Below are 25,348 nucleotides of genomic sequence, written 5' to 3'. Positions count from 1 at the left end.
GTCTTCCCAGATTCTTTGATCATGTCAGATTCAAGCAACCATCTGCACTGGCTGCCATGGTAACGACCTAGATGTGTGTATATAGGCTAACCGGTTGTATAATTTTCCAACAGAGTAAGACTGTGTCCTCTCGGTCTGTCCTCCACTGTGTTTGTGTTGCAGGTCATGGATGGACACCTTTAAAGGAGATTGAATGGCCTGAATAATGGTTCTTTTATAGCTAAAAGTTTGGTTCTGCATTGTGGTTTGCCTGGTTAGTACAGTTTGAGCTGATGTATTCAATAAAACTCTGGTTCAGACCAAACAACTGAACCAAGATCACTTGAGAAAGTGGTTTGCTTGGTAGTGGGGTTAATTTGTGCTGTGAAGCCAGAGAGACCATCCATAGTTTATTTGGTTATTTTAGCCTAATTTCAAGCAAGTTTTCTTATTTTTTGGCTGTGAACTGTTAACTGTGAAGAAGCGGTCTAATAACTTATGGTAGCCATTGTACACATGAATCCCTGATCAGTACAAAAAATTGAGCAGCTGAAACTGCAGCCTGTTGCAAAGTCCTTGGTCCGGACCAAATGAACCAAACTACAGGTGCGAGTGAGACACATCAGCTGCATATTAATGGTATTTAAATTGTTTTTGAATATTTATGATGTGCTCTTTGTCATACCTGCACTGTGCTCACATCATGTTGTATCATGGGAGCAACCATGTGAGGACAAAATGTTCTTTTAGTGTAGATGGAAAAAATAGCAGCAGATGGTGAACATCTGAAAAATGTGATGGCATATTTAACAAGTGGAAGAAAGAATTGTTTCAGCAAACTGTTGTCCACATGGCAGCAAAGCCTCCATCCGTGATCAACCACTGTTAGTCAGTATTAGCACTGAAGGAGCCTCCTGTCTGTTGTTTGCATCAGCTGCTACATTCCTTCCAAACCATAGGCTAACTCATCAGACCACCACCTGACTAGAAATGTCCATTTATATTTACACATGTGTACAATGCTGCCATTACAGCTTAATGCTTTAACCACCCCAGCGCCTAAACCTCCTTTAAGTCATGTCATCGTCGATTAATAAGAGACAATATTCATGTATGTGTTAAATGAGAAGAGCCAGTAATTAAGTTTTTTATTATAATAATATTAACTAACTCATGGTGGGCAGTTTTAAAACAAATGCTATGAATTGATGCAACAGAACCAGAAAGTTCAGTTCTTACCTATTACCATAAGATTGTAATGACTGATGTGGCCACGATCCTCTACATTACAGCAGAGAAGTTTTTTTGGGGGCCTAAACTGACAGTTACTTAAGTAACTTGAGACATTTTATCAGAATTCATGCAGTTCCCTCAGGAGACACAGGAGACTTTATCCAACATTTTTTTCACACTTGCTGAAGTACCCTCAAGACAGATGCCCTTTAACTCTAGAGAGAAGATCACAAGACTGCAGTAGACTTTGTCCTGACGGGCTTCTGATGCTAAACTGTTCCATGAACTCCACTGAGGTTAGAAAATGGGGGGAAATTGAGTGTGAAAAACCAATAGGCAGATTTACCCACAAATTCTTCCAATTTTACTAATTCAATAATGTTTCAGCTAAAGAACGTGTCTGTAAAGACTTGCATCTGAAAACAACATGATGAAAAATGAATAATGTGGGACTATAAATGTGAGCGTTAATTCAATCTGATTCCCTCTTGTGAGTCTTTTCTCAGGAAGAGTAATGCAGGATTTCTTCCTTCCAGGTCTGATTAATAAGGGATTAACTCACATAGCAGTGTAGTTGGATCCAGTTTAGTCGTCTCAAATATTCCAATTTGTTGTATCAAACGTTATTACTGGTTGGATTTGTGTCTTGGCTTCAGGTTAGCGTTTGCAATCTCACTATTTACATATTCATGCATCTAAGGTCCATGAGCAGGAGAACCAGCAGACTGAGTTCAGATGTTGCTCCTCCACTACAACCTGTTTGTCATTAATCATGGTTATTGTCATTCAGAGTTGGATGGAAGCTTGATAAGGCACTAATCAGTGATAAGACATGATATGAAATTAACATTCATTTCATTATGCTTCGTTTAATGAATGAAGCTTTCTGTGGCTTTACATCTAAAGAAGGTCCCTGCACGGAGCGAGCGGAGGGAGACTAACTATGCAACCTAATTAAAAGTTTCAAGTTGGAGGCATGCTGATTGTAAATGACTTTAGATGATGCTGGTGGGCTTACTGTTGATCTCAAGCTGTTCATGCAGTTAATTAAAAAAAAAACGATGTGGCGAACCAAATCGGTTACAGATTGCAATTAATGCACTCTGTGAGTCGAGCCGGGAGAAAACTATCCTGCCTCGTTAGCAAGCGCACGCCTGCCGGGGTCAGCCTATCGGAGAGCGACTGCTTTTTTATTTGTTTTTCATCCTTTTTCATAAACCATTATTAACAGCAAACCAAGCGATAAGCAATCGTGCAAAAGAGATTAAAAAAAAACAAGCGACAGCTCCTGGGAAAAGCTTAACTGTTGCTTGGCAACCTACCCGCACGCATTCAAATGGGGGAGGTTTGATTTTGAAGGACAGTCCTCTCTTCATCTTCACCCTCTCTGCTTTATTCCTCCGTCTGTGAGATGATCAAAGGTATGACAGGTAGATAAAGCATGGCAGTTAAATGAGGGAGATGGGGAAATGGGTGGGGGATATCGAGGAAAGGGGGAAGGGGTGGAGGTTTGGAATGTGGGGGGTAAACTGGATGAATAAACTGCTGAAAGACTGTGAATTCACAGCTGTGTAATTTAACAGCAGTCACATTTTCACTTAAATCTTCTCCCATTAACCTCCTGAAAACACACCTGACTTTGGCAGTATTGACTTCTGTTAGTCCTTCCTGTGTGACACATGAGGTCTACATACTGGGTGCGTTTAAGGTGATGCAGTCAGAAATAGGTTTGCAGTGCATCGTGGGTCTATTCTGGATGCTTCCTTCCCTCTTTCCTCGCTGGCGGGAGAGAACTGGGTTACATGCAGGAACCAAAGCTCCTGAGGGGTGACTCAGGGAAAAAAAAAAAAGAAAGACAACAACAGCAGAGCCCAAACATCACAACATGGAAAGAAAGTAAAAGATGAGAGATGCCACTTCAGTTCCACCACATTACAGCTGCTGCTCATCTGAGGGGAGCGAGGAGGAGGAGCAGGAGGCTTAGATTCAGTCACAGGGCACACAGGTAGAGTGATGTAGTTACAAGGAAAGGTGGCTAAACTGTGATCACCACACAGCGAGAAGTGTTCCTGAGGAGCACTGACAATCCAGTGACAATTAGCATTATTCTCTAAGTGAGAACATTAGGAGTTGTATAGCTCTGGCTGGATGCTTCCTTTTAATTAGACACATGTAAACCTGCCACATTTGTTGATGACTCTAAATCCAAGCAAACACATTAACTCTCAGTAACATAACAAGTGGATATTCACATGTAATTGAGGGTGCATTGTCATACACATAATATTAGCAGTTTCAGCTAAGTGAGCTGTGCTGGACTTAAATAATAATTAAGGTGGAGATGTTTCATAGATTCCTCAAATCAATGTAAATGTAAAAGTGTTTACTCTCCTTTGTTTTTCTGCCAATACATTTTTTATATGATCCGTATCCATCTATCCATCCACCATCCTATGAGGGTGGTGGAGCGGAGCTGGATCAGGTCACTATTTTATCACAGGGCCAACAGACAGAGACAAACAACCATGTTCACTCACATTCATACTGCAGTTTAGAGTTTCCAAATAACCATCAGTATGACAAATTCTCATTTCATTCATTTTTGTAAATTCTTTCATGTGTCATCATCTAGTCCTGTTTGGGAATCCATGTGCAGAATCTTTTGAATTCAAGTTGAAACTGTTTTTAAAAAGAGACCTGTGATTTAGACATGAATGATCTTATGATCGTATGATCATTTTATCGTGTCATTGTATGCATTATCTTGTTGAATTAAATATGTTTATATGCCCATATAGGGCAGGGCAAAAGCTGTGTTGCAGTGGCACATGCAATATACTTTTCCCCATGAACTAAACTAAATAAATAAATAATAATAATAATAATAATAATAAATGATAAAATATAAAACTATTATTGAGGTATAGAATGATATATGCTCATTGTGTTAAACTAATAGTAATTGTAGATGAGGATGCAACTGATGACAATTTTCATTATCAAATAATCTGTCATTTGGTTTCTATATTAAGATGTTTGTTTTTGGGGGTTTGGACAATCACAGAAAATAGTGAACATTTCCTGTACATTTCCCCCCAAATCTAAACCAATGCATTTACTTGTATGGTGTAAGAAACAGTCAAAATATCTGCTTCAAGAAAATGGTAAATTGATTAATTAATTCAGTGATCAATCAGTTGCCATTTACTTGCTCTTTTGATCAAGTTATTGATTTAACTATAATCTTTGCAGCATAACAGTTCGTAGTTGAGGTGCAATCAAAAGTGTAGTATAAGTATTGAAACTGTATTAAAGTACTTGAGTAAACCTAGAACGTTATCATTTTATAGGTTACTGCAAACCTCCACCCTTGTAACTCAAGAGAAAATGTACACGCAGCTCTTCACTAAAATGCTGCTAAAGTCATTTCACCTCATATCTTCTCCAGGGCCCAGCTTGAGTGCAGCGAAGTGTCCCCAGGGAAGGAGAGTGCAGCTTGGTCTTTAACTGATCCAACACTCCCACTGCTTACCTTCGATTTACCGTTCCAATAAAGAACTTCCTCTTCGCCCTGGGGCCCTGACTCCACATTCTTCCGGTTCTCTCACACCTCAATCTTCTCAGCTCTCCTCGATCAACCCACCTCCAAAACTTCTCGGACTCCAAGCCTCCTCCTCCTCCTCCTCCTCCCTGTTCCCTCCCCTCTCCGGTGGGTCTGTCCCGGGGGTGCAGAGGCCATGGCGGTGCCCTCAGTCCATGAGTTTCACTGGCAGAACCTCGCACGACTGCCCAGCGGCCGCGTCTACCACACTCTATCTGAGGTGGGGGGGCAGATGTACATGCTGGGGGGCTGCGACGCTGCGGGGAGGCCATGCCCCGGCCTGGAGCTCTATTCTCCTGAGGTACAGAACAAATCCAACCTGGAAACTGTGTCTAATATTCCATTTTTAGAAGTGCTGTTAGAAGTCATTTCAGTGCAACAATGAACTTGTAAAACACTACAGACATTCAAACAGTGATTTATATTTTTTCCAAGGTCTTTAAGCCACAACATAAAGACACATTCACATGTGTTCGCATGATACTTACACATGATGCTAATTTTCCCTATTGAAGTGAATGCACTGAAAATGGGTCATAGAGAACTATCTGTACAGTTGCTGCATTTCAATTTCCACCTCACCAATGTATCATAGTTTATTCAAGACACTGAAGATACTGTCACATATCCATTTAAATTGGACATAAACCTGCCTGATTCATAAATCATAACCTGGCTCTGTAGAGGGGCACCAAATAAAAGAAGAAAAGTTTTACTCCTACATCATCGAAAACCTTCTGTTCCATCATGTGTGTCATCATTATCGAGTGCAACACATGTGTGACTGGGAATATGACCTGTACTTGGTAAAAGAGCTCAGCAGCATGGTTCTAGAAGAGAAAATCCCATTCTTTCTCTGAATAGATATCTGATTATCAGCCTATTGCAAGCATCCAAGTGTACACTCACAATGTGACATGCTCCTGTAGAAGCCAAAAGTCTGAATGATGTCAACTGACTTTTAATAAAACATGTTTTGTTCAAGATGTCAAATAGAAATAATACACTAACCACAATCCTCAGGTTAGATGTGAGCACTGATTGGTGGAGCTCGCCATAATCATGTCGGCTATTATCGGATCTCTCCAACATGCTGTGGTTTGAGATTTTTAGGAAAAGAGTCAGTGAGGTGAAAAACTCTATAAGGTTTAACTCAAGACGAAATGAGGTGGAAATCGTTGGAAAAGGATCATTTGCAATGGTTTATGAGATGCTTAGTTTCTTCACTCTGAAAATAATTACGTACTCACGATTTATCTCAAAGCTGGTCGTCCTGTTTCCAGACTTAAAACTCTTTTTACGAAGATTTTCTGAAACGTGGGTGGTGACTGTTTCGCTCTATATCACACATTATTGTTTGTTTTTCTTCTTTTTAACTAAGATGTAACTGAAATATAACCAGATATCTTAAAATGTTCTGATCTTCTTTGGGTTTGTATGGAACTGCTTTGCCTGACTGCAGCTCCATGTTCCTGTCTGCAGGGGGACCGCTGGGTGAGTTTGCCCCCAATGCCCACCCCTCGTGCTGGGGCAGCTGTGGCAGTCCTTGGAAAGCAGATCCTGGTGGTGGGAGGAGTGGGTGAGGACCAGAGCCCCCTAAAGGTGGTGGAGATGTACAACATAGAGGAGGGGAGGTGGAGGAAGAGGAGCGCTCTGCGCGAGGCCCTCATGGGTATTTCCATCACCGTAAAAGGTATGAATTAGAACATAATAACTGTTCACACTATACCCAGGAGCCTAACCTAAACCTAGGAGGGCTTATAATTAGTGTTCTGATTGCAAACTAATACTGTAACATAGAGCAGAGGCTTCTAGTGTGACAGCAGCGTGGTGGTGTTGTGTGTTAAAATGCATTAGCTGTTTGGGGCAAATCTCATATTAATGTATAATGACTGAAAAATCATTATTAATGGAAGGCTCCAGAGACGACCGAGGAAAAACACTTTCTCTTTCCATCAACTTGAAATGAAGTGATCTGTCCACGACCCAGTCACACTGTCGAATTCCATTAAGTGGCGTATTTAACACATTCTACTTTAATATGCATGAAAAATCAAGCCTAAGCATGAACTTTGTTATTGGTTATATATTTCGTAAAGGCAGCAGAGGACGTGTTGTATTATTCAGTGAGACTGAATGAAGGATGAAAACTGTGTGTGGGAGGAGAAATAGTAGAACAAAATAAAAAATACTTAAAAATGTATTATAAGACACGAACTCCAGAAGATGTCCGCATGATTGGATCTGTTGCAGGACATAATGTGTAAATTCAGCTGTTTTTTTTGTGAACAGCACATCGACACAGGCGTCATGCTTTATCACCAAAAGCTCTTTTGACATCTCAAAAGGATCTCAAGCTCTGTTTTCACATTGGCTCATCCTGACCTTTTCTTGGGGGCTGGTCAGAGAAACTCTGCAGCCTCGAACTTGGGCATTGGAGGTTTCACATATAGCCCCTCTGGAGAATGTCATGAGATTATCCAGAGTCCAATGCCTATCTGAAAGCAGCTGTAGATAAAAGATATTATATATAATCCTGCATAATATTACTTTAACATCTAAACCGGGAACATTTTCATTTTTCTTTTACTTTTATCATGAATTCATCAAATATATATATTAAGAAGTATATACTTGTCCAGACCTGTCCAGAGGGAAGACATTTCTGCTGCAGTAGTCAGAGCTGAACAGAAAACACATCCACGTTAGGATTAGGGCACCCGGTGGCAGCAGAGACACTGGAGGCCATAGTGTAGAGTAGATGTATAAGCAGCAGCCTGCGGGCTAAAACTGGCCCTGCAGCAACATATTTGGAAGTTTACACTACATCTACTCCAGATAAATGTAAAAAGACAAAGATGAGTGTCTCAACAGATCTGAACTCAATTCATCTAATACAGCCCCCATGTGAGAGGAGGCATGTAACCCACTGTTACTGCTCCTCACTGCACACTGTGCTATTTAAACAACATGATGCTGAGATTACATTTGATTTACTGAACATATGAATAGTACCTATGAATAATATAATCCAGAGACTTTCTCTGAATTTAAACACAGCTTTAATTCCTCAGCTTGCTCTGTATTGTCTCATGTACACAAATAACCGACGATGGGGAATGAACTGTGGATGTGAGTGTACAAAGCTGTACTCTCAGTGATTGATGTAGAAATACTGGACCGTGCCTGATCCTAATTACTGACCCCTGCTGTAGAGTGTATACTGTGGAGTATGCAGCACGTTCTGCATGCACGGATTTATGCAGTGCACTAGAGGCTCATAATAAATGTTCTCCAGCATATTGCAAGAGAAAATGATGACGATGCAGACCTCATCAAGCTGCATATTCAGAAGCAAACCGCTGAAGTTTTAAAACTTTACATCAAAGTACAATGTTCCTTCACATATTCGTTTGCCAACATGTTCAGGGAGCTGTCTCTGCACCATGTTTTCATTTTGTGTGCAGCTCCTAATTTCACTTCATCACTGTTATTCCTACGGCCTGGGCTGCTTCTCAGGAACACCTTGAGTGAATCTCTACAACTTCAGTACGAACATTCATTTGGAATCAACAATGAAATTATTAGATTCTGGTGGTCAAAGGTCACAAGATGAGGTTACTGTGATCTCACATTTTGTGAAAGGGATTTATCAGGAAATACCAGAAGCAATTTCATCGTATCTTCTACAATTTGGTTGTTATATCAGAGGTCAAGGTCAAAACAAACAAAAAATTAAAACTTAATTCATGTATTGCTTTTTTATTAAATCCATTTAAATTGTTTAGTTACAATAAAACACTTTCAGGGTTAGGTTAGGTTTTTATTTCAAACATGTATGCTATAAAATGAAAAATGAAAATATCAATGTATGCAAGTAAGAAAAAGGCCCAGTGAACTCTAACAACACACTTTTAAAACATACAAATCATGTCAGAAAAGGAGGAAGAAGTGAATACTTAGTCCCATCCTTTTTTCATATTTCATCATATTACATGAGTTTGGACAAACATACCTAATTGTAGCTTGTAACTGCAAACTCGTGAAACTACTGTTTGTCCCTTTTTAGATTGATTTTATTGCTGATGTGGTATTTTAAATGTTCCTTTGTCATTAAACTAACTACAACACTTCAAACGCTACACTTTGTTTTTAAACTTAAAAGTTTTTCAGGTAAGTTTTCCAATTTGATTTCAGTGGATCCGTTTTTTGGGCTCTGACGCTCTGATTAATTCTCACATTGTGGAATTTCACCCAGCCGTCTATAAAGATAAACAGTGTTTTCAGAGAGCGTCTCGTCAGCCATGGATGACTTTGTATTCAGTCCAGTGGTGCATTTGTCAGTGTCTGCAGGAACACAGATAGATGCTGCATACACACACACTTATTGGCCTCATATAGGCTTCATCATGCTACTCTCTCCATCTCCCTGACCAATCTTCGATCCTCAGCCCTTTGCTTGTAGTTTCATCCCCAAACTCATCCCCAGCAGCTGAAAAAGAGACAAATAGTCTGACAAAGTGATCGATAGCGACAAATTAAAACAAATATGGTATTTTTAAATGGATAGTCAGTCACAGAATTGATTAAAGTATGTCATTTTATTGACATTTGCAGGATCATTATTTTCCAGATATTAGATGATGAACTTTAGGTAATGAGCTTTTTCATCACACAAATTAATATAACCTATTTGGAAAGACCTATTTTTTCCCCCTCCTTTGTTATTTATGTAATTTAGATGCATTGAGGTTAAAATTTAAAAGAAACGCCTGTATAATGAAAAACATGAAAAATTGATAAAGTAAAAAACATAATAAAAATGCAGATTGTTTCCCCGCAGCTATTTCTCTCGAGTCTGATGATTAATGCTTTAGTTTCTTTTGTTTCACACCCTCACTTCCATTCTTATTCTCGAGGTGTCATCCTAAAGTGCCAGACGTGGACTCTGCATTTTTATTCTGCTGCTGCACTCGCTGTCCTCCCCGTCCTCCACTTGTCTGTCACACTCTCTTGCCTCGACACGAGCTCACTCCTCATCCAGCTCTGGAGTCTAGCAGATTTTTAACACTCCATAAAATACAGTGCCGGTGAGGTGTTTCCACCAGCTGGGATTAGTCTTTCACAAGCTGATTACTTGTTATTTCTTTTTGGAATGTTGTGATGGATATTTCTCAGACTAAACTTAAATTGTGTGTGCGTATGTAGATGGTCGGGCTCTGGCCGTCGGGGGAATGGGTGCTGACTTGCTCCCTCGTAGCATCCTGCAGCAGTATGACCTGCGGAAGGACGTGTGGGCGCTACTTCCTCCAATGTTGACCCCACGCTACGATGCCAACACACATCTGCTGGGCAACAAACTCTACGTGGCAGGTACAAACGCACCCCTGTGGCTGTGTTTATACTGCAATAGTTGCACTTTGTGTGTCAAACAACAGTCATTACAACAGTCATTACAACAGGCATTGTCTGTTAGCATCTCATCTAGTACATATACATTTGACCTTATCTTAAAGGTGGCCGTCAGTGTAAGAGACCAGTCAAAGCCTTTGAGGTGTATGATGCAGAGACACGCTCTTGGACAACGCTGCCCCTGATGCCCTGTAAACGGTCCTATGGTGGTGTGATATGGGACACAGCCGGGAGGCTCTGTCTGCTTGGAGGACTGCGTCAAGGAGGAGGACACCAGAGCTCCAAGTTCACCAAGAATGTTAACATTTTCGACACTAACCAAGGTACAGAGAAACACACGTTTGTACATCTATCTTAGTTGTCATAATGCATTCACTAGCCCCTTACTCTAACCTGAACATCAAAACTAAATGCCTGACAAACCTCAACCTAAACATAATTCTAACCCCAAAACCAAGTCTTATCCCAGAAACTACACATTACAAGTGGGTCAGAAAGTACACACACACACAGACACACGTTTTATTTTGAATTTAATTCCATGTCCATAGCTTTGATAATAAATTCATAATTATTTATAATTTTATCTTTTGGCCATATGAACTTTTCTGTCTTTGAAAAAACTTAAACCATGATAAATGTTCTTGCTGAGCTATAAATCAGAATGGTTGCTCAGAACCTCTGAACTTTATTTAAATTCTTTCTTTCTGAATATGCCAAATATGTAAATTTGAACTGCAGTGGAATGTGTATAGAACAATCCAGCTGGAACAGTCGTTTGAATATATCATTTATTATAAGCAGAATGTAGCTTCAGTGAAGACCGGAGACAAAATGTCAAGAGGGATGAAGGACTTGAAAGTCATGTATACATAATGCTGCTGTTTATATACAGCTCTGGATCCAAAACCACAAGTGCATAGATGTGTTGACTCATTGCAAAGGTTAGATTGCATATGCCAGAAAGAGTAGTTTGTGACTGATACTTTTTCTTTCTCTGTCTTTGTAAGAGGCGGATGAGATGAATGATATCAGTCTGTCAAGTTAGCAGGAAGTGAAGAGTCAATCTCTTGACCCTTCACTTCCTGGTGCCTGTAAATTGGCTCACAGCGCCACCTGCTGTTGTGACTTGGGGGGAGAATTACTCAGGACATTTGTGAGAAAATCCTCAGCGTGACGGCGGAAAAATCGTCACAAAAGTCAGGTTATATGTTTTGTGTCGTACTTGGACATCTATTTCTGTACTACTTTCTGTACAAAATAATATTTTTTGTACTTAATAATAGACAATACATTTTTGTACATGTAGGACAAATTTCTTTGTACTTGTGGGATAATGTTTTTGTGATTTAGCTATTTGTTTGTGAAGCATTTTTTATTAGAAATATGTAGTGTATTTGTTTGTCAGGTGCGTTTTGTAATTGCAAAACAAGATGTATTAGTTTGTTAATGCGATTTTGTATATTACTTCCACTGAGCCCGTTCACATGACAAACATTACATTTTGGACATGAACTCCAGAGGATGTTTGATTTTCTTCATTTTTGCACTATCGTGGGTTAGAAACATTTTCAACAAACCCATTTGCTTATGCTGAATCCTCTTGACGATCTCCTGCTTTGTTCTGACATTGGAGTCTGGAAGCTCTCACTCTGACATTTGCGTCCACACATACAGCCGCTCCAGAGAATGTCTGGAGGATCTCCGTAGTTCAGTGCATGTCTGAAAGCAGCTATACAGTTCTCAGCAGGCTGTCAGACTTCAGCGTAACACTGGGCCTGCTCTGTAAAGTCATATCTATGTGTGTATGTTGTTAAAATGCGCTCACCAGACCCCCATAGTTCAAATCTCATTATGGCTAGCGCCTTGAGGCTACATCAACCAGTAAAATACCAGACTCTTCAAATTGTCAGCATTCAAGTTGCATTGTGGGCAGTGGAGGAACCTTAGGAAAGAAGATAGATGCATGGAATAAAAAAACTCTTTGGTTTCCTCTACATTGATCCTTCTATACTGTTCATTGCACCATTAGAGGAGTCAAATGCCGAACCATGGTGTCCTCAGATCTAGAGCTAACTACCATGGCAAGCTAGACAATGCTAAATTCTTCAGTTCATCTTCACACACAGCCTCAAAATCATTGATCTTCTCATCTCACTCTGATAAATGATGATATGCATATTGTATTTCCCTGGGGTCATTATGTTCAAGTTGGCTAATTAAGAGATTGAAATTAGACAGCACAGATTATGGGTATCATTATATATTTTTTGGTATCAGCAAATGTTTTCTCATCTCCCATTTCCACTGTCAGCATCCGTCTTCATTTTGTCTTTCCCGTCATACAAAGCAGCCATTAACATCAAGCTCACCACGAAGAGTAATGGTTTTCTTCTCAAACAGGGTGGTTCCTCTATTAATTCTGTGCACACGCCATGTCCCACAACACTGCAAGATGACTTATCCCTTTATCTGGCAAAGACACCCCAGAGTAACAGGTGAACAAATTGAGGAGGGACCGGAAGGAGAAATGGGGGAGCAAAAATCAATAAGTCATTTCAGACAGCTGGATATATGGTCACAATTCAGGATTGGTAGGATGGAAGCCAAATAAAGCAGAACATGCAGTGATAATGTTAATGCATGATAATGGGCAGGAAGTTTGCGTGTGTGTGCACGTAAGAGATAGAAAAGGAGAAAGAAGGAAAGAAAACGGCTTCACATACACACAAATACAAGTGTTCACGTGCATTCACTATGCATATCCACATGCACGTGGACACACACATATACGGCAACGGCAGCCGTACCCCGTTTCTCCAATCTAATTTTGGTGGGGATGAGATGGGAGATGAGCAGTGGAGGGAGGGAGGGCTGGAGATGAGGAGTGCTTTAGATTACAAGATCCAGAAACAGATTGCTTTATTATCCATCTGCAGCAATATCTCTACACACGCACGCACGCATGCACACATGGTCATGCAATCTGCTATCACACAGTATTCTATTACTGTTCCATTCCAAGCAAAGAATTGAGACGCACGCCTGTGAGGGGATGTTTCAGCATTGTTGATAAGCAACAAGTACAACAGAAAACATAAAAAACTGTTTTGTGAAAGAGCATTAATATGGCGAATGGAAAACTGCTCTTAGAAATTTGTTTAAGGGGTCAGTTCACTTAAATTGCTCAAAGAAATTTCCTCTTAAGGTATCGGTTTCTGAAATCGCTAGCTCCGCCACAGCACAATGGAGGATTCAACGCTGTGAGAACAAAAAATTCTATTCACCTCACCACTATTGGGGTAGAGGCAGAAAACTCAGAGACCATGAAAGACAAAGCTAAAACTTCCGCAGCACTGTTCAGAATTTGTCCCTTTTCTAAGAACACAAGAATTATTTTCAGACCTCTGGACCTGAGCAACCTTAACTTTAGATCTAATGTTGTGGTCCCAGAAAAGTCCCTGTTTTGGAGATCATATGAACAATTCATTGAAAGCATTTTTGCCTTTATTTGATAGGGCAGTTAAAATGTGAAAGGGGGAGAAAGAAAGGGGGATGAAACACAGCAAAGGGATGCAAGCCAGAATCAAACCTGTGTTGTTGCTGTCTAGCTCTAACTGGTGAGCTGTGCAGCAGCCGCCCAGGTAAAATTTAGGTGGACTACATTGGTTAGATGTGAGCCTCTTGGCTGAATGTTTAGAACCTCACTCATACAGTTATGAAAATCTGGGTGCCAAAAAATGTTTGAATTGATATTAGGAACAAAGTCTTGATATGCAATTCAAAATACTAAGTACTTAAAGTACACAACAGAAGTATTTGGTTATTGGGTGCATGTTTGCTTAACTATGATGAAAATTAATTCACTATTTTTAATGTGCTAACCATGATCACACAGATTGTGATAATGTTATATTTCTGTCTTTATTGCACATGTCTGCCATCAGCAACAACAACCTCCTCTGAAAAGATGAAGCACACTATGTATTACCTGTGAGACAAAAACTGGGGCTGAAAAAAAGCTTTCACCGCTGCTCATAAAGGTTAATTGCTGAGCGTGTGATAATAATTGAAGGGGATGATGAGCATATGAGCATAAATCCTAGATTGTCCCATCTGGCTGATCTGCGGTTTTACCTGCATTGGTTTCCAAATAGGGTTGGACCCATTAAACCACTGCTAAACTAGTGAGGTGCTAAATGACAGAGCTGCAGCCATAATGATTCTGTGCTTTTGTTGTGCCCCATCGTGGCGTTTAGAGGCTGTGGAAACAGATAGGTTTGCACAAGAGAATTATTTGGTTCCTAATCTAAATTCTGTGCTACCTGGAACTATTTGGTCCAAAAACAAGCAGTTTTTTTTGTTTTAATTCAATTCAATTCAGTTTTATTTGTATGGCGCCAAATCATAATATACATTATCTCAAGGCACTTTACATAGAAGGTCAAGACCTTAAAATATTAATAATAAAGAGAAACCCAACAGTTCCCACAATGACTGTGGAGAGAAAAACTCCCTCATTAACAGGGAGAAACCTCTAGAAGAACCAGACTCAATGTGGGCAGTCATCTGCCTCGACCGGTTGGGGTGAGTATAGAAAAAGGGGAGGAGAGGAGAAATGGGTGGAAAAGAGGGGAGAGAAGAGAGAGTAATAGTGGGGAGGGGGAGGAGGGGGAGAGAGAGAGGCGAGAGAGACCGGGAACACTTAAGCACCATCAGGTATCAGATCTGACTAGTTAAAATGTAAACAATAACAGTGTAAAGACTATTAGTTATTATTGATAACAGGCACACTTCATATAATAATTAATTACTGAAGTATTGTAAGTAATAATAGTAATAATGGTCATAGTTGTTGTCCTGAGGTTCCGGGGTCAGAGATATCTGAAATGAGAGAGAAAAAGAGAGAGAGAGACTATGGGAGGAAAAAGTGAAATAGTCATTGACATGTATTAAAATAAATAAAGTGGAGAGGTGCTCAGTGCATGATGGGAGTTCCCCCAGCAGTCTAGACCTACAGCAGCATAACTAAGGGATGGTTCAGGACTCACCTGATCCAGAACTATAGGCTTTATCAAAAAGGAATGTTTTAAGTTTAACTTTAAATGCAGAGATGGTGTCTGACCATAGAACCCAGAGTGGGAGCTGGTTCCATAGGAGAGGAGCCTGGTAGCTGAATGCTTTACCCCCTGTTCTAATCTTACAGACTCTTGGAACAACAAGAGAGCCTGTGTTTTAGGAACGAAGTGATCTATTTGGATAGTACAGTGTCGTGTATCAGGTCTTTGATATATGAAGGGGCTTGATTGTTGAGGGCTTTAAATGTGAGGAGCAGGATCTTGAATTCTATTCTGAATTTTACAGGGAGCCAATGTAGAGAAGCTAAGACTGGGGTTATATGATCTCTTCTCCTAGTTCCTGTCAGCACTTGTGCTGCAGCATTTTGGACCAACTGGAGGCATTTTACAGTCTTCCTGGGGCATTCTGATAATAAAGAGTTACAGTAATCTAGTCTAGAGGTAACAAATGCATGGACTAGTTTCTCAGCATCCTTCTGAGACAGGATGTTTCGAAGTAAGAAGTTTTGGGTCATTCAGGCCTTGATGTTCTTGAGACATTCCTGAAGTTGAACTAAGTGATTAAATTCATCAGGCTTCATAGAAATGTACAGCTGGGTGTCGTCTGCACAACAATGGTAGTGTATGTGGTGCTTTCTCATGATGTTGCCTAAGGGGAGCATATATAAGGTGAAGAGTACCGGTCCAAGGACAGAACCTTGTGGAACTATGACTAACTATGACTAACTTGCATGTGCATGGAGGGGTCATTGTTGACGTTAACAAATTGAAATCTATCTGATTAATATGATTTAAACCAGTCAAGTGCAGTTCCTTTCATCCCTATATGTTGTTCTAGTCTCTGTAACAGGATCTTTCGATCTATGGTGTCAAATGCTGCACAAGATCCAACAGAACGAGTACAGAGACAAGTCCATCATCTGAAGCCAGAAAAAGGTCATTAGTGACTTTCAATAGTGCTGCTTCTGTGCTGTGAAGGATTCTAAATCATGACTGGAATTTTTCGAGCAAACCGTAACTATCTAAGTAATCACACAGCTGGTCAGCAACAGCTTCTTCTAGGATTTTTGAAATGAAGGGCAGGTTGGATATGGGTCTATAATTAGCTAAAAGCTTGAGGTACATAGACGGTTAACAAAGACATGTTAATCTGATTTAATATGGAACTGTCAATCAGGGGCAAAACTTCCTTAAAAAGTCCAGTTGGGACTGAGTCTAATAGACAAGTTGTTGGTTTACGTGATGAAACTAATAAGGTCAGTTCAGGTCAATAGATCAATAGAAGAAAATTGTTTCAAACATAAATCTGATGCTACAGGTGGTTCTATGGTTTCAGGACCAGACAATGTATCTATGTATGTGCTATTCACGGGGAGGAGGTGGTGGATTTTCCCATGATGGTTATTATTTTATTTGTAAAGAAGCTCATGAAATCATCCCTTTTTAGGGTTAGAGGAATAGATGGGTCAGTAGAGGTGTGACTTTCTGTCAGCCTGGCTACAGTGCTGAAGAGGAACCTGGGGTTGTTCTTATTTTTTTCTATTAATAATAAATAATAAGAGGTTCTGGCATTTCTAAGTGCTTTCTTGTAATTTATCAGGCTATCCCTCCAGGCCAGGTGAAAGTCATATTGATTGGTGGAATGCAACTTTCTCTCTAGTTTCCGTGATGTCTGTTTTAAAACACATGTTTGAGAATTATACCATTGAGCTAATCTCCTTTCATTTATGTTCTTCTTTTTTAGTGGGGTGACAGCGTCAAAGGTTGTTTTTAATGAGGCTGTACAGGTTGGTGGTGATGGTTTTACCTGGTGATCCAGGGTTAGGTTTGGGTTAAGGTGGGAACTGGACCCCCATGCTCTGGCAGTGTTAGAGGCTAGCAGGAGAAGGCTACACATACTGTGAAAAAATGCAACTGATTCAACCCACCACTTCCCATCTCTCGTCAATGCTATGTCACCAAAACACATACACGTGCACTGACAACTGCTAGCAGCCAAATCTTCCCTGGCTCAACTTCTGGCTATCATCTGTGCTTCAGCTGTGTATGTCTGTCCGGCTGAGAACGCCAGTCGTGCACAAAGCGAGCATAGGAAGGGTGCATGCAGGCAGGAAGGTCAGTTAGTGACAGTCAGTATGACAGCCAATCATTTTATTCAGTCTGAATAAAGGTTACGATGTGTTTGTGACATCCAGCATGCTGGAAAGGGGAAAGGAGTCAATAGCTGTTTTTAGCTTGTTTACCCACGTTTAAATAACCAACATATATCTGCTAGTATCAGTATTATAATCATTCGAGGGCCACAGACGTGACGTTTTCTTCTTTTTAGATTACGTAATTTATTGATGGCTATTGAGATGTAAAGAGCATTTCAATAATTAATATATACAACATCATACCACCCCTACCTTTAAGGAAAAAGAAATCTAGATTAACAAATTCTTCTGCTGTAACTGCATCTAATTTAGAAACATTTTCATCAAATGCAGCTCAGGGAACAGCAACAGTTACCACAAATGTTGCATTCCTCCAAGGACCAACGATTAACAAGTGTTCCTGTGTTGTGCTTGATGTCAAGCTTCAGATGGTAAAAACTGACCAAGAGAAAAAAAAAGCAGATGGGATGAGACAGATTTGAGAATAAAGACATTTTTTCTGTCAAAACAGTGGAGCAGTTTGTAATTAAAACAAAGTAACAGTGAGATTGTGTCCAGAAGGATTGTCTGTGTAGTCAGCAGCTTCTGGGATTTCACAGACAGAATCCATCAAAGACGGAGAACCAATCACCGTTTCTAGTTTTAATCATGAGGGACAATTACAGAGGAGAGCTGAGGACCAAATTACCACCACACAGACTACAAAGCCCGGTCTTCAGAGGATCGCCTCATCTCCTCTGTTCTATTGTCACTCCCTCTCTCCGTCTGTAATCTCTCTCTCTGTATTTTCCCTGCCTCTCCGCCTCTTTATTCTCCTGTCCTGTCTCCCAGCAGAATAGAATAAAACATGCTGGTGTTTTCCCTGCGTCCTACAAAGAAAATCTTGGTGCAAATTCCCTCCCAAGCAAATAGGAATCAGGCCTGCAGTCGCAGCTCAGTCTCAAAAGACTGACCCCTAAGTCTGCATCGGGATGTGTTGACACAACTGTAATTTAAAGGATAAAAACCAGCCCCTAACACTGTAAGCGCTGTTTAAAAAAGAATCACTAGTGTGGTAGCTTGCATTCTGATCTCACTTTATAGATCAATGTTGTGTTTTATTTGCTATTGCTTGATAAAAGGAAAAAAATGATGATATCACAGTATGTATTCCCAGCATCTAGTATAAAGAGAAATAGAAGAATGAAAATGTTGGTGTAACAATAATAATTACCAAACTGACTAATCAATTGCAGCAAAGGAAGTGATTGTTGACCAGAATGCAATGCAGGTGTTTGTAGCTGTGTTACAATTCAGAGGATGCATCACTGTCAGACCTTAAAGGCCAAAAATGAAGGCAGTTTGATCTACTGAGGTTTTTACATTTGTGTCAGCAGCTTGCTCCATGCTACATCTTTTGTTTGGGGGAATGGAATTTTTTATTATTATTGATTTATTATCTGTATCTTTACATTAGAAACCAAACTTGGTCATAATAAACTTAGTATTAACTAAGATGTTAAAGGTAGATCTCTCTTTAAATCATTAAATCATCCCCAGTTAATAAAGAATATGAATCTGAGCAAGATACAATGCGTTTGTGTAACTGCTGCAGGTCTGGAGGTTCGATAGTTTGTTCTTGACCACAAAATAGGATGGGATTAATTGAATGTCATAGATTGATGTAACACAACAGTAAATTACACATAGAGAGGATTTTCCTCAGAGGTGAGAACCAGCTGTGTTCTCTACTCTGATGTCTCCCCTGTAAGTTAAGCAGACTGGAAAAGAAAACACAGCTCCTGATCACAATGCTGCAACGAGCAACAAAACTCACCATCTGGCTACTTATCTTTCCCTCGCTTTTCTCTTGACCTTGTTGTCTCTGCCTTTAGTTTAAGAAAAAGATTGAAAATAAATTGGAGAGAGCAGAGAGATTGAAAAGAGAATGAGAAGACAATGAGGTAGAAGACGTAGAGAAAGAAAATGGAAAAAAAGGATCAGAAATAATAAGAGAAGAGAGAGATTCAGAAAAAGAAAAAAGCTTTTCTTGTGCTTTTTCTCCTTGTTCTGCCTCAATCTCTCTTTCTAATGCTCTCTCCCTCCCTCGCTCCCTAATGAAGTTATCTTTCTTACTCTGTCACGCTTCTCCTCAGTCTGGGTTTCCTACAGATAAACAAGACTTGGCAGCAACAAAACCTAAAATAGAGAAAACTTCAGGAGAGAAGCATTAGTGTGGAAGCTTTGAGCATCAAGTAAAATGTCACCTCTGCACTGCATAAGGTTTCAGAAAACAGCCGTTATTATGACTTTTAAGTGTCGGTTAATTAGGGAGATTAAATTAAAACTGTGATGTCTTCTACACCTGCGGCTCGATTTATTCTTGTTTTATGTTGTTTTGGGATTATAGCTGCCAATGGCTGTTTTCATAGGTAGATAAGCAAAAAGCAGGTCTTTTCACCACTGCACCTGCGTTTTAAATCCCAGTGGTGGCATTTCCATTTTGGCATTAGCAATTGGGGGGGGGGGGGGGCAGTTGAGGCATCATTTGTGCCTCATTGTAATGAACAGTTCCCAGTGGTTGGTTGGGATATTTGTACAGAGGAGTGGCATCTATGGGACGAGTGGAAACATTTGGCTGTTAAAGCAACACAATGCAAGATGAACTCAACACGGGCTTGTCCTGCAGGTGGAATGTGTCATTCACTGTTGTTAATACCAGTTCTGGTCTGAGTGTCCTCATGTTCACAGCAGCTAAATGTTTGCACATTGAGTGCACTCAACTCAGAGTAGAACAGTAGTATAAAAGCTAACAAGCTAACACAGCAAAACAAGTAGCCGACGCAGTTGTAAATGTCTGAGCATGATGTGTATTAAAGAAATACAGCATTCATTTTACAAATAATCAACCAAGAAAAGGAACATTTAGCCAGCCTCCCCTTTTGTGCCTAACAAATATGTGTAGGCATCCTGTTACCATCCTTGCTGTGCCGACAGGCTGGCTCCATCCAATAGAATGGGACAGCCGTCAGGATATTTAAAATTTGATGATAGTCAGTTTCAAGTTACCTGTTTAATGCAGAATTAAAATGTCTCTTTAGAATAAATTATCCTTTACGTAAATGATAAATGGACTAGATAGTGCTTTTTTAGTCATATCAACCCCACAAAGTGCTTTAAATAGAAAAGTCCCATTCACACAGCACTTCTATGCACTGTAATTTGTTTTAATCACACACCATTCATACACTACTGGCAAAGCCGTCAGGGACAATTTGCAGGGTCAGTTTTTTGCCCAAGGACACTTTGGCAAGCAGACTGGAGGAGTTTGGGATAGAACCACAGAATTCCTGGTTATTGGACCTGGGCCCTATGCTGGTAAATGTGGGTGTGTAACTAGCTGCTGCACATTTGTGAGTGAGACATCTTGTGGGGCGAGAACTATGGCCATCCTCTAAGAAAAAACCCACAAAAACAATTTGAGTGCGTTATTAGTGCGTTATTAGGTTTTTGTATGTACCATTTATTTACACACCTACATTCATTGACATTGGGCCCAGGTTGAAAAACTGTGGAATACCCCTTTAAGAAGTGTTGCACTGTTACAACTAGACTGAGGCCTATTACCCTCCACCCAAAGTAAAAAAAACTGTCTACCGCAGCATTAACAAACAAACTTCAATAATTGTAAAATATGAGTTTTGGCTTGGGTTGGTGGATGAAGTGAAATGTGATACTTATTTCCAACACACTGCACATAAGCAGCTGTCTTACAATGTATGATAACAGGACCAGCTTTTGAACCTCCACAGCTCATTTAGAGGGTAAAATAATCCACTGCAAAGACATGTTCAGAATAAGTGTAGACGGTTGTCTCTCTCTCGTTTCACAGAACAGAAAGTCTTCTTTTTATCAACTAATGAACCAATGCACGATGACTCTGTCCTTTCTACCCTCTGGTGCACCTACTTAAGCATAGTCTCCACAGACAGCTATTTAAATCTGTAATGAGGTTATCTGTAATGACTGATAAGGGCTCCCAGTGTCACCGTGAACTTTCTGCTTTCACTGTAGGCAGGCCCCCCCCCGCCCTCTAGAAGTTGAGGGGAATCAATAAATAAACAGTGCTGATTATTTCCTCAGCGTGCTCAAGAGAAGGTCACTGTCCACTGACCACTTATGGATTGTGGACAAGGGCCTCTCTCTCCATAATTGTCACTACCTAATTGGAAGAAACCAGTCATAGAGGGAACAGAAGCTCTCTGCTATATAAAGAAATATCCAAAAACTGCTGTTGTTATATTATTATAGTAAATAATAATAGTTTTTCACAACTTTGTCATCTCCCAAGGAATAATTATTGGATCTTGAAAAACAATATTTAGAGGGATGATATAAAATTTGAGTAACACTTTATATTAGGGAACACACAAAGTGAACGTATCCAAGCTCTTAATTGTAGTTCATGTGCAACAACTTCCTTACTTACTATCAATAAGCAGTAATTAGGAGGTTATTAAGGGAAAACTGTTAATCAATGGAGTAGTTGCAGAATAAGGTCATTAAGAATAAGGCATTAATAAGTGCTTTATAATGACTAATAAAGAGCCAATATGCCTCTAATATCCATGCTAATAAGCAACTATAGTTAACGGTTGATATGTGTTCCCTAATATAAAGTGTTATCAAAATTTGGTGTGATTGACTGACTTTAAGGGGAATGTAAGGTCTTGTTGGAGGCAAGTGCTGTTCTTGTTCAGTTAAGCATTTCTTCCCTGACTTTCTCCCCCAGAGCAGCCTCAGTAACCCTTTGCTGCTCGAGCTGCTGTGTAAATAAATGGTACATGTTATTTATCTTTTCATGTTGTATCATCAGCTTGAGGTAATTTTTTTCCTCTCTCTGGGTTTGTTTTTTTTTCCATTTTGCACATTCAATGCTGATATCAATTGCGAAGCAACTGCGCCACAATTCAGTTTTGCTTTCAGATGACATCAGCCCAGAATGAAAACAGCTGACTCCCTGTATGTATGGGTGGGGCCATTTTGCTCTGGTTTCAACAACCCACTACTAAACAGGAAAGCTGGTGTTTCTGAAGATTCTCAGATGAACTGCAGTTTGCAGGAGTCCAGCTGAATTTTAATGCTTTCGGACCGAGTTCAGAGTTAAGAGCAGCCATATTTGGCATACAACCTCATTTCCATACTAAATAGGAAGATGGCCCAGACAAAAACAAAACTGATCTTGTCAACCTCAGTGTCAGTGTTTTTATTCATCAGTTCAGTTTTTTTCATGTAAGTACAGTCATAAAAATGATGAGTGAGCAGGCAAACAAAGATGTCCTCTCTGACCTCCAGGTCCAGCCTTCCTGTCCCCTCTCTGTCTGTTTGTTATAACCTTTGTGCGCCCTTGCCAGGTGTGTCTGTGTGTGTGTGCACTGTATGTTCAAGTCCTCACTGCAGCTGCCTGGTGGATGACCTGTTTGTGGAAGGTCACTCTGCGTAAACAGGCTCAGCAGCATTGTGTTCATCTGAAGGTGGACTACAGTGCCACTGGACTTCCCCTCAAATACTTTGAAAACTTTGCCCACCCACACTCACACATTTACTAATTCATGCTCGTGTTTCTTCTTCTTCTTTGTCTGTAGGTGTGTGGTTGAAGTCGGAGGAGACGGTGGCACTGAAAACAAAGAGGGCTGACTTTGCTGCTGCGTTCCTGCGCGGCCGGATGGTCGTAGCAGGAGGACTTGGTAAGAGAGACAAATGGTAAACTAAAACTTCTGCAAAATTTTCCAATCAGTCACCGTCGCCCCAACAACCATCGATTGACTATATATTTGCACTGGGGCGCACGCAAGTATCAGCAAATGCTATTATGGAAGAGTTGTGAGCCCTTGTGATCAGCTCTCAGCTCGCTCTATATGCAAATAAGCATGATTGTTATTTGTGTTCGTTTAGATCAAGTTGGTTTTACCCAATCTGTGTTTACCGATGTGTCAATGACTGTAAATATGGGCAGCTATAAAAACAGCGATTGCTCATGTAAGAGAAGTATTGATCAGTATGTGGTGATCAGTGTTAATAATGTGGCAGCTATTACAAACAAATCAAAATCAACATCATCCAAGACGAAGTGAGTGATTGGTGTCAGGATGAAGTGAGTGAATGAATGAATGATGTGGGCGTGGGGGTGCCTCGGAGAGCACCTCCAGCTGTACTAGGGAGGGTAAATTGGTACAGCTGAGTCCAGTTGGACAAATACTCTCTATGGATTTAAAGGCAGCAGGAGAGCTGCCACAGGGAGAAACCAAGCGGCAACAGCCGGGTCTGAGAGGTGAAGCTGATGCCAAAGTGTAAAAAACTGCAGTTCACTGAGTGGCCACTTGATGGTGGCTCCAATAATAAGTTAATCCCCATTGAAAAGCATGAGCCTGCGCCTCAGAGTCCGGGGACCAGGAACAGGAGCGGGCGTCAGCTTTACTCCCGACTGGGAAGAAAGAATAGCTTTTCAGCATGTTTCATTTAAAAGAAACAGCTAAAATACTTGATTTAACTAACCTTAGAGCCAAAAACACAACCTTACAGCAGCAGCAGCAGCAGCAGCAGCAGCTTAGTTCTGTCTGTCTCTATCTTCATATGTGGCAGTCTCTACTTCATGTGTTTCTCCCTGTGGCAGCTCTCCTGCTGCCTTTATATCCAGGGAGAGTTTTGGTCTGAGCCAAATGCAAGCCCACTAATGAGTATATATGATATAAAATATAATTAAACTAAAAAGGCTCCCATGTTAATTATTTGAGTTGAATGAATTCTCGAGGTGAGAGACCATTATAAGAGCAAAATAAAATGACTGTCGCCCTAAAAAGCTTAATTACTTTGCTTTTTATGTTTGTTTTTATTGAACTTGATATCTTAAGATCAACTCAAGGAAATATGGTCAAATTTGGTACAAACATTAACTTAGACACAAAGATGAACTGATAACACTTTTGTGCTAGAAGGTCAAAAGGTCAAGGTCACATGACCTGGTGTTGTTTTGAAGACAGTTCATGAAATAACTAAAGGGATTTTCATTACATTCGTGTTCAAAGGTCAAGTTCACAGACGCCTCAATTCCCTGTAAATGTGATGTATTAGGCCTGCCCGTAGAGAATTTCATTACATCTGGTAAAATTCAATTGGACTCAAAGATAAAGTGATTACATTTCAGTGGTCAAAGGTCACAGTCACCTTACAGGAATCTGGGGAAAAAAGTATTTAGAAATATGTTCACTGAAACTGCACTGGTTGGTGGAGGCATCCAACCGCAGTGCAATAATTCTGGTTTATCAGCTGAAGCATTTAATGTCTGTCTGTCTGTCTGTCTGAAACTTTGTTCTCTCGAATGAGGACTCTGTTTCTATAAAAGTCAAGATGTTCATTTTGTATTATGGTCCCATTTAGGGTCAAATAGACAATAAACAACTGTATGCATTCGGATGTAGACACCGTGTGATTGACAGCTAGTACTGTACAATTGGTGCAGGTCCCCAAGGTAACTTTTCAATTAATCGACCATCAGCACAGCAAACTGATAACCATTGCATAGGATTATAGCCTGCAGTGAAATCATTAGGAACAACTCCAGCACCATCAGAGCTATTTCTGCCTTATCAAGTTTATTATTTCAGGCATTTTATTACTTACATACAATTATATTTGCACTGGAAATTTAATCTCTAAACTCTAATATCTTATATTAATAAAAAATAACAAGGCACTGGCTGTCTCTTTAAGAAAAGTACTAATGAAGCATTGCGTTAGTTCATGCAAGACCTTGAGTCATGTGCTCAGCTGCCAGCTACCAATAGGTTATGGGTGCTCGTCATCCACCCACCAATCACAGCCATTCTCTCACCAAAGCGGTCTCTTTAAAT

The 25,348-nt window shown here is 40.2% G+C and overlaps 1 protein-coding gene across 3 annotated transcripts in view; it reads left to right on the top strand.

Moving 5' to 3' along the window:
- Positions 1–25,348, top strand: part of klhdc8a (kelch domain containing 8A) — a 48,375-nt gene that overhangs the window by 16,994 nt on the left and 6,033 nt on the right. For 2 of the 3 annotated variants that reach the window (XM_020086564.2, XM_069513274.1), the window contains 5 exons: positions 4,661–5,114; positions 6,296–6,506; positions 10,022–10,186; positions 10,330–10,548; positions 23,084–23,185. In XM_020086564.2, the coding sequence (XP_019942123.1) occupies positions 4,950–5,114; positions 6,296–6,506; positions 10,022–10,186; positions 10,330–10,548; positions 23,084–23,185 (862 nt within the window). In that variant the 5' untranslated portion in view covers positions 4,661–4,949. The remainder of the gene's footprint in view (positions 1–4,660; positions 5,115–6,295; positions 6,507–10,021; positions 10,187–10,329; positions 10,549–23,083; positions 23,186–25,348) is intronic. The other variant, XM_069513281.1, reaches the window with a different exon arrangement.

Source organism: Paralichthys olivaceus, chromosome 2 (genome assembly GCF_024713975.1).
Source record: "Paralichthys olivaceus isolate ysfri-2021 chromosome 2, ASM2471397v2, whole genome shotgun sequence".
Taxonomy (NCBI): Eukaryota; Metazoa; Chordata; class Actinopteri; order Pleuronectiformes; family Paralichthyidae; genus Paralichthys; species Paralichthys olivaceus.
This window is presented reverse-complemented; position numbering and strand designations above follow the sequence as displayed.